Source organism: Penaeus monodon, chromosome 11 (genome assembly GCF_015228065.2).
Source record: "Penaeus monodon isolate SGIC_2016 chromosome 11, NSTDA_Pmon_1, whole genome shotgun sequence".
Classification (NCBI taxonomy): Eukaryota; Metazoa; Arthropoda; class Malacostraca; order Decapoda; family Penaeidae; genus Penaeus; species Penaeus monodon.
In genome coordinates, this window is record NC_051396.1 from 24,976,349 (window position 1) to 24,986,348 (window position 10,000).

Sequence of the window (10,000 nt, forward strand, 5' to 3'; positions counted from 1 at the left end):
AGTTATTACCGCTGGTTCATAAAGGACTTCGCCAGGATAACTATAACACTCCATCATTTCAGCAAGATGGGCATGCCATTCAGTTGGGACCAGGAGTGCCAGAATGATTTTGAGAGGCTAAGATTGGCTTTGGTTGATGCACCGGTGCTGAAATTTCCAGATCCTAGGTCTCCATACCTCCTGGATTGCGACACCAGCAGTGAAGGAGTGGGTGCAGTGCTTTCACAGGTGAAAGATGACCAGGGACGAATTGTGGAATATTATAGTAGTAAGTTCGTGCCGAATAAGCGAAACTACTGTGTCACACAGAAGGAATTGCTGGCCATTATGAAGAGTTTCTTGCATTTTCACCCCAACATGTATGGTGCACAGTTTGTTGTGCCAATGGACCATGGAGCGCTAATGTGGCTGGAGACCATGAAGAACCCAGAGGGGCAGCTGGCACGATTGCTTGGAAGATTGGAGGAATACCAGGGAGGGTTCATGGAGATGCAGATACTTTCAGTCAACAACCTTGTGAGCAAGACTGCAAGTATTGCAGCAAAAATGAAACTGTCGAGGTCAAGAGGACACAGGAGTGTGAGGAGGACCTGGATATTTTGCATCTGCAAGAGGCTCAGCAGAAGGAACCAGACATTGGCCCTGTGGTGAGGTGGCTGGCTGAGAGCCAGGAGCGGCCAGGATAGCATGAGGTGGCTCCCCTGATGCCACGGCATCTTGGAATGCAAATGGGTGAGGCTGGATGGGCAGGTGCTGTTCTGGCAGGCCATCGCACCAAAGGAGTGGAGGCCTTGGCTGCCGAAGGAAGTTCATGATGGCCCAGCAGGTGGACAACTGGGAAGAAAGAAGACCCTCAGCAGGCTGCAGCAGCGGTGGTACTGGGTCAACATGTGGCATGATGTAAAAGTGTGATATTTGCAATACCTGAAGAGGTCCAGCCAGATGGGGGAAGGCGCCATTGCAGAGATATCAGGTCGGAGTTGCTATGGAAAGAGTAGCAGTTACCAAGGCAAGTAATCGATTTATTTTTGTGGCAATTGACTGAAGCATATGCATTGCCCAAAATTTCTTTTGCAGATTTGGCATTCTAGGTGAACTGCACTCTGACCAGGGCAAGGAGTTTGGGGCTGAGGTATCCCAGGAGTTCTGCAGCTGATGGGACTGTGGAAGACCAGGACTACCCCACTGAGGAACCAGTCATATGGCCTAGTTGAGAGGTTTAACCGGACCTTCCTTAGTAAGCTGGCCAAGTTCACCAAGGGACAGGATGAGTGGGACCAACATCTCCCTACTCTGTTGATGGCATACAGCTCAGCAGAGCATGAAGCCACTGGATACATTCCTGCTCAGATGGTGTTGGAAGGGAGATCCGCCTTCCTGTGGATGTGGCAACATGATGATCCCTAAATGAAGAGCTACCCACTGTCAGCATGGAGTATGCAGTAATTCTGCAGTGGAGAATGGAGGCGGTGCAACACTATGCTCAAGACCTTTGAAACTGGCAGGGGAGTCCATACGACGACACTACAATCGTGACACCAGTGCAGGCATGTGACAAGGTCTGGCTGCACAGCTACTGTGAAGGAAGGATGTGCAGGAGGAACCCTATTTGATGCTGGAGAATGTGTCAGAGGTGACATTCCGGATCCAGAGAGGGCCTAGACAAAGGATAAAGGTGGTTCACAATGACTGGCTATGGAAGTACCAGCACGAGCCCAGCTTCACCTGCAGAACAGAAAAGGAAGAAATGGATAACCCAAAGCCTGTGGCCGATGAATAAATTGCAGAGGACGGAGAAGATGTAGGTGATTTAGCCAGGATGGACAGTGAGCTGGAGGAGCTACTGGGGGAGCAAGCTAGCTCAACTCGGTGCCGGTCCCAAGCCCGGATAAAAGGAGAGGGTTGGGGTTAGGAAGGGCATCCACCCGTAAAAACCACTGCCAAAATCTTTATGAAAATGAGTCTTTCGAAGTATGACCCCAATGCTAGGATGCCACCCAGAAGTGGCTCACAGAAACATCGCCCTAAATCTGTGGAAAAGCGAGGGCTACCGCATCAAGAGCGGGTGCAGCCAAAGAGGCGAGCTCAAAAGCTGAGGATTGGGACGATTAATGTAGGAACTATGACTGGCCGAGGAAGAGCATTGATGGAGTTGATGTGGAGAAGGAAAGTGGACATTATGTGTGTGCAGGAAACTAGATGGAGTGGCAATAAGTCGAAAGAGTTGGGAGACGGATACAAGTTAATCTATGGAAGTGCAAATTTGGACAAAAGAAATGGTGTTGGAATAATAGTGTCGGAAAAATTTAAGAGTGCAGTTGTGGAAGTTAATTGAAAAAATGATAGAATTTTATGGATAAAGCTGGCTCTTGAGGAGTTTGAGATCAATGTATTTAGTGTGTACGCCACTCAGATGAGTTGCACCGATGATGAAAAGGATGAGTTTTGGACAACACTACAGGATGAATTTGAGAAGGTTGCTGAAGACGAAAGATGTGTTATCGGTGGAGACTTAAATGGGCATGTTGGGAGAGGATCCAATGTTATCAGCCGAGTGCATGGAGGGATGTGTTATGATGAGAGAAATGAGGATGGAGAACGTGTTACTGATTTTGCCATCTCTAACGATATGGTTATCAGTAACACTATTTTTACGAAACGACAAGAACATCTTATCACATACAAGAGTAACGGAAGACCTAGCCAAATAGACTACCTCTTGTATCGTAGGAGAAATATGGTTGAGATAATAAACTGTAATGTAATACCAGGTGATCACGTGACCAACCAACACCAACTGGTCGTGATGGATTTGAACATTAAGGTATCCCGAGTGAATAGCACACCGAAACCTGGACCTAAGAAGATCAAATGGCATAGATTGAAGAATCAGGAGAAGAAAGAAGAGTTCAAAGAGAGAGTACTCGGGCAAATTAGCCAAGAAATTGAAGATCTAAACTCCTGGTGGAATGAAACAGTGGAATTTGTGATACGTGCAGGAAAAGAGATTTTAGGAGAAATTAGTGGAAAGATCTGGAAAGTACAGAAACTTGGTAGTTCAATGATGAAGTACAACAGGCAATAACGGAGAAGAAGGAGGCTAAGAAGAAATGGGAAATCTCCTTAGCCGAGAGAAATAAAGAAGAATATAATACCAAGAATAAAGAGGCAAAGAGAGCTGTGGCAATAGCTAAGAGCAGGGCTTACGATCATTTTGTATGAGATCTAGACAGCAAGGAAGGACAGGGAAAGGTTTTTCAACTGCAAAGACAAGGAATAAAAGCACAAAAGATATCATACATATTAAGAAAATGAAAGATGAGAATGGAAATATAATTAGAACAGAACAAGGAAACATCAAGAGATGGGAAGAATATTTCTCAAAATTTACTGAACGAGGAAAATGAACAGCTGATCAGAGGTGATGGAGGTGCTAACCAGGGTGCAGTGTTTGGGAAAATATCAAGGATAGAGGTGCAACAGGCGCTGAAGAAGATGAAAAACGGGAAAGCCACGCGACCAGACGGCTTCATGAAAGGAGTAGGAACGGTGGATGGGATATTCTGCCTTAGACAAACAATGGAAAACAATCGAGAGAAGCAAAAAGTGTTACACATGTTTGTTTATAGACCTAGAGAAAGCTTATGATAGAGTGCCGAGACAAGTGTGGAGATGTATGCGCAAGCGAGGAGTGACGGATAAATACGTGAGAATGATTCAAGAGACTTATAAGAATGTTACCACCAAGGTCTGATGCACAGTAGGAATGACAGATGGGTTTGAGGTTAAGGTTGGCTTGTACCAAGGCTCGGCCCTCAGCCCAATACTGTTCAATGTGGTTATGGGTGTGATGACAGAGGAAGTGCGTGAAGAGCCACCATGGTGCATACTGCATGCCGATGACATCGTGTTGGTGGTGGAGACGAAGCAGGAGCTACAGAGGAAGATGGAAAGATGGAGAACTGCATTAGAGAGTAGAGGGCTGAAGATAAGCAGGAAAAAGACCGAGTATTTCACAATGGACACAGAAGGAGATCAACAGTCAATGATACAAATAGATGGATTGAACCTGAAGAGAGTGGACCACTTTAAGTATTTGGGAGCGATGGTTAAGGAAGATGGTAGCATAGGAAGAGAGATTAAACACCGAATTCAATGTGGTTGGAATAATTGGAGAAAGGTTTCGGGAGTGATCTGCGACAAGAGAGTGCTTGTAAAGTTGAAGGGAAAGGTACATAAGTCTGTGGTCAGACCAGCTATGACCTATGGTTTAGAAACTGCACCACTGAGAAAGGTCGAGGAAAGAAAATTGGATGTTGCTGAAATGAAAATGCTCAGATGGATGGTGGGGGTAACAAAGATAGACTGCATACGGAATAACTATATAAGAGGATCACTCAAGGTAACAGAAATATCAAAGAATGTTCAGGAATCAAGACTGCGATGGTATGGACACCTGCTAAGAAGAAACGAAGATCATGTGGGAAGACAGGCAATGGAGATGGAAATAGAGGGAAACAGACCAAGAGGAAGGCATAAGACCAGATAGAAGGATGTTGTTCAAAAAGATATGAGGGAGAAACATCTAGACGAGGCAGAGGCATTGGACAGAACTCTATGGCGAAGTCTCATTAGAAATGGCGACCCCGAGTAGGGAAAAGCTAAGACAAAGAAGAGGACAGTGGGCTGGAGGAACAGGTACCTGTAGGAGCAGATACACGACCACTGACTGAAGACAGGACGTTCCCTGTGACACCACACTGAGAGAGTAGTAATCAAGTGTGGTCAGCGAGGAACAGTCAAAGAGACCCCAGAGAGAAAGGAAACCCCCAAGCTACCCCAAAAACTATATTGCTTAAGTTGATTGCGTTGAATTATTTATCTTTTAGTTTGACATTTATGAAAATGTTCGTCTTCTATGTGAAGCTCGAGGACGATCTCTTTTTAAAAAGGAGAGGGCAGTGCTATGTCAGTGTAATGCAAGAAAAGGGGGGAAACACAAACTTATTTCTGTGTGTACGGAATCAGACGCAAGGCGTGGCATGGGACGAAGGAGGGAAGCAGAGAGAGAGACGCCAACGCAGTGACCAACCCGAGATAACGCTGACAAACATTAAGCTGTTTACTGTGTGACACAGTCTGGCCTATGGATAAGCCAGATTCGAAGACCAGTTCCCTCAGTGCCTGTATTGTGTGTGACTAATAAAGCAGTGTTTACGGTGAAATATCGCCTGTAATTTGTATCCTGACTAAGAAGTCGGCAGGTTAGCCACGTGATCGCGCCGGTGTTGCTGAAAACAAATGACGTACTGAGGAGCATCAGGGGAATAACAGCCTGCATTAGGGGCAGAAAAAGAGCAAGCAACTCGGTGACGTAATAATATATTTTTCTTATGCCCGTATCGTTTAGTTAGGCCGATAAAATCTCACGTTTTCTTTTATGGACTGGAATTGCTATAATGCTATATTCGCAGTGAAAGATGGTGGTGAGATTTCGAGATATTTTTACTAAGGTCGTAAGATGTAAATCAAGAGAAATAAATTTAACAATTTTAAAAGCGGTTTTTCAATCAAACTAGCCACTCTACGTGTCTCCCACGGCTTAAAAGGGTGCCACGGGCAAAGATAAAACATCCTAATTCATATGCACACACCACACCACACACAACACCACACACACACAACACAAACACACACACACACCCTATTAAACATAATACACTACACACTTGTACAACAAAACCACAACCACACAAACACACACACACACACAACACACACACCACCACCCAACACACACCCCACCACACACACACAAACACAACACTTTTATAACAACTACACATACCACATGTGTATGCACACACACACACATGTATATGCACACACATACACATAAACAATGTATACACACACACGTGCATATGCACACACGCATACAAACGTACACACACACATGACTTTAACACACACACACACACACACCCCAAACACACCCACACACACACACACACAAACACACACTCTCCCACAACCACACACACACACACACACACACACACACACACACCACACCACACACCACAAACCACGCACGCACAAGACTCTGACGATCTCAGGGGGAAATATTACCAAATTATTGAAAGGTCAAAATCTTCTTTTTATGCGATGAACAGTTTTCATGGCCACTTCTGAAAATGACCCCCAAAATGTTTTTAAATTTCTGTTGGGGAAATAGTGAACGGCTTGCCCTCTAATAATTGAAAGAAAAAAAAAAGCATGTAGTTTCAAAGTTCAAAACCCCACCAACTTGCCCAAGAAATCTAACAGGTCTCCTCCCTCAATTATTTAGGAGCTCTTGTCACCTCAGATGCTCGTTGCAAGAAGGAAATCAGACGCAGAATTGGACTAGCAAAATATATGCCCAAACACCGTAACATCCTAACAGACCGCAAGCTCTCAAAAAATAAAAAACGATCATTAAATCCTTTTCAGGGGTACCTCGTAAGGGAAATGATGGTGAAAAAACGGTGCAAAAACAGAAGCTGTAGAAATGTGGTTAGGATGTTGTGCACCCCTTACATTGACCGTGTGTCCTCAGAAAAGATGATCCGAGCCGACAACTCAAATTCCTTGGCTGCAGTCCGTAAAGACACAAAGAAAAAGTTTCTTAAGTGGAAAAAAAAAGGCAAGCAATCTCGAGGTTGATCGAAAAAAAACTTTCCTTAACAATTCTAAACAAACACTTCGATGCCTCTGGGACAAAGCCCGACATTATGTAAAATGGCGCCAAGAAGTTCGTCAAACACCACATCGGTGATGGCAGAGAAAGATAAGATTGGTCAAATAATCCTCATGGTCTCCCTGATGCACTTACTGGTTTGTTTGGCTGTAGGGTGCAAAAACTCATATAATATATATATATATAATTATATATAATTTTATTATAATAATATTATATAATATATATTATAATAATATATATATATATATAATATATATTATATATTGTTATATAACATTTATATATATATATAATATAATAAAATATATATATTATATATAATGTATAATATAATATATAATATATTTATATATATATATATATTATATATATATATTATATATATTATATAATATACACACACACAGACGTTGTATGTGGGGGGGGATTATGTATATATGACACCACACACCCACACCACACACCACACAACACAACACACATATTATATGTATTATAATTATTTTTTTAATATATTATATATAATATATAATATAATATATATATATATATAATAATATTTTATTATACACCATATAACACATAAAAACCGTCTGGTGTGTGTGTGTGGTATGTATTACATACATAATATTATATATATATAATATTATTAATATTATAATAAAATATTATATATAAAATTATAATATATATTATATAAAAATTTTTATGTATATATAACTTTAATATATATATATATATATAATATATAATATATATATAATAAATATTTTAATATATTATTAAATATAAATATTATATATTATATATATATATATATATATATAATATTGTAGTGTCCTTTTTGGTGTGTTTGTGTGTGTGTGTGTATAAAATTATATATATATGTATATTTATATATAATATAATAATATATATTATATATTATATATATACATTATATACGATAAACACACACCACCAAAACACACACCACACACCACACACACCACCACACCACCACACACATAAAACACACACACACACCCACCCATATATATATATATATATATAATATAATTATATATATATATAATATATAATATATATAATATATAAAATATATTATAATATATATATATATTATATATTATATTATATATAATATAAGATATATATATATATATATATATATAATAAAATTATATATATATAATTTTAATATATTATTATATAATTATATAATAATATATTATATATATATATTATATAATATATATATATATATATATATAATACAATAATAATGCATTGTAACTTATAGTACACACACAACACACAACACCACACACACACATTTTTATTATATATATAATATATATATATATATATATATATATATATATATTATATATATATATATTCTTTCTTTAACGGTAGGTTCATGTCTGAGCCGCCGTGGTCCAGCATGATATTTAAATTGTAGTTTTATTTTGTGATGCTTTGGAGTAGTATTTTTGTGGGCCCCCCATTCCCTTTTCCCACGGAGGTGCGGTATTTCCTTTTTTAGGTAATCATTCCCCCCTCTGTTTTATCCGGCCTTGGGACCAGCATGACTTGAGCTGGCTTGGCCACCCCGGGCTAGGGAGGCAATCGAGGTGAAATTCCTTGCCAAGGAAAAGAGCGCCGGCCGGGGACTCGAAACCCCGAACTCAGATTGCCGTCTGACAGTCTTTAGTCCGACGCTCAAAACCCTTCGGCCACCGCGGCCTTGACGATCATGGGCTTTCAGATTTCTTGGCAATTTTGAGCGGTGGTTTGCCATTTCCTTCCGCCCGGGTTTTTATCGAGCACCATCTCATTTACCCGGCACTGACTTGGGCTGGGTTTGGCCCCCCAGTGGAGGTAGGCAATCGAGGTGAAGTTCCTTGCCCAAAGGGGAACAACGCGCCCGGGCCCGGGATCGAAACCCTTTGAACTCGATTGCCGTCGTGACAGTTTGGGGTCCCACGCCCAAAAACCCTTTCCACCGCGGCCCCCCCCATATTATAATATATATATATATATATATATATGTATATATATGTATGTATATATATACATTTGCCCTGGGTAAGACAAACTGCACCCTGGGGTTCCCTTGAACAAGGATAGCACCCTATTAGTTCCCTATACCAGGGTTGCGGTGAAACTGTCGGCAGCAGGGCAGTGGATATCTGGTGAAAACACCTTCAGTTCTACTGATTACTGGTTTCACCAAATAATATGTTCTGGCGTATTTACAGTGTAACTGTTTTAAAGTGGCAGAGATAGTTCCTCCTAGTTAGTTGGAGACTGCGAGTTGAGAAGGAGCCTGGGGGATTCCACTCAACTTTTATTTTCTCCTGACAAACCTCTACACCAATGATTAAATACAGAAACGATAATTCATACCACATCGCCCGTCGCGTGGGTTATCAAGGGGCGCGTTAGTCAGTGGGCAACCAGGCTGACAATGTTAAAACATGCATCTGGAAGACAAAGAAGATAAAGAAAAACATGTCCAATTAAGAAACAATTAAAAATCGGAACGTGGAACGTAAGGAAAATGAAAGAGATGGGTAAATTACATACTGTCTGTAACGAAATGGATAGATACAACATTCAAATACTAGGAATAAGTGAGACCAATTGGAAAAGTAATGGAAGTTTCAAAACTAAAGAAAACAAGACAGTTCTTTTTTCTGGAAAAGAAGAAGGAAATTATAGTCACGGAGTTGCTATTATTCTCACGAAAAAAATTGCAAATACACTAATTGGGTACAGCCCAATAAATGATCACATTTTAAAAGTCAGAATACAAGCAAAACCTCATAATATTAGTATTATACAATGCTACACACCAACCAATATTGCAAGTGATGAAGAAATGGAAATTTTTTATAACTCTCTCCAAGATACTTTAGACACAATCCCTAACAGAGATGTAAAAATAATCATGGGAGACCTCAACGCCAAAGTAGGAAAAAATAATCTAAAAAATTACACCTGTGGAAAATTCGGCCTTGGAGATATAAGTGAAAGAGGTAAAGATTTTATTGAATTCTGTAGTACAAATAATTTAGTTATAGCCAATACATTGTTCCAACACCACCCAAGACACTTGTACACGTGGTTTTCACCAGACAAAAGAACACGCAACCAAATTGACTACATTGTGCTGAACCAAAAATGGAAAAGTTGCATAAAAAATGCCAAAACAAGACCTGGTGCCGACTGCAACAGTGACCACCAACT

The 10,000-nt window shown here is 40.3% G+C and overlaps 1 protein-coding gene across 1 annotated transcript in view; it reads left to right on the top strand.

Moving 5' to 3' along the window:
- The first annotated feature begins 3,766 nt into the window (after positions 1-3,766).
- LOC119578514 overlaps positions 3,767-10,000 on the top strand; it is a 17,189-nt gene continuing 10,955 nt past the window's right edge. Inside the window, exons 1-3 of the mRNA XM_037926085.1 lie at positions 3,767-4,446; positions 4,890-4,968; positions 6,496-6,646. Of these exons, the coding sequence (XP_037782013.1) occupies positions 3,767-4,446; positions 4,890-4,968; positions 6,496-6,646 (910 nt within the window). The remainder of the gene's footprint in view (positions 4,447-4,889; positions 4,969-6,495; positions 6,647-10,000) is intronic.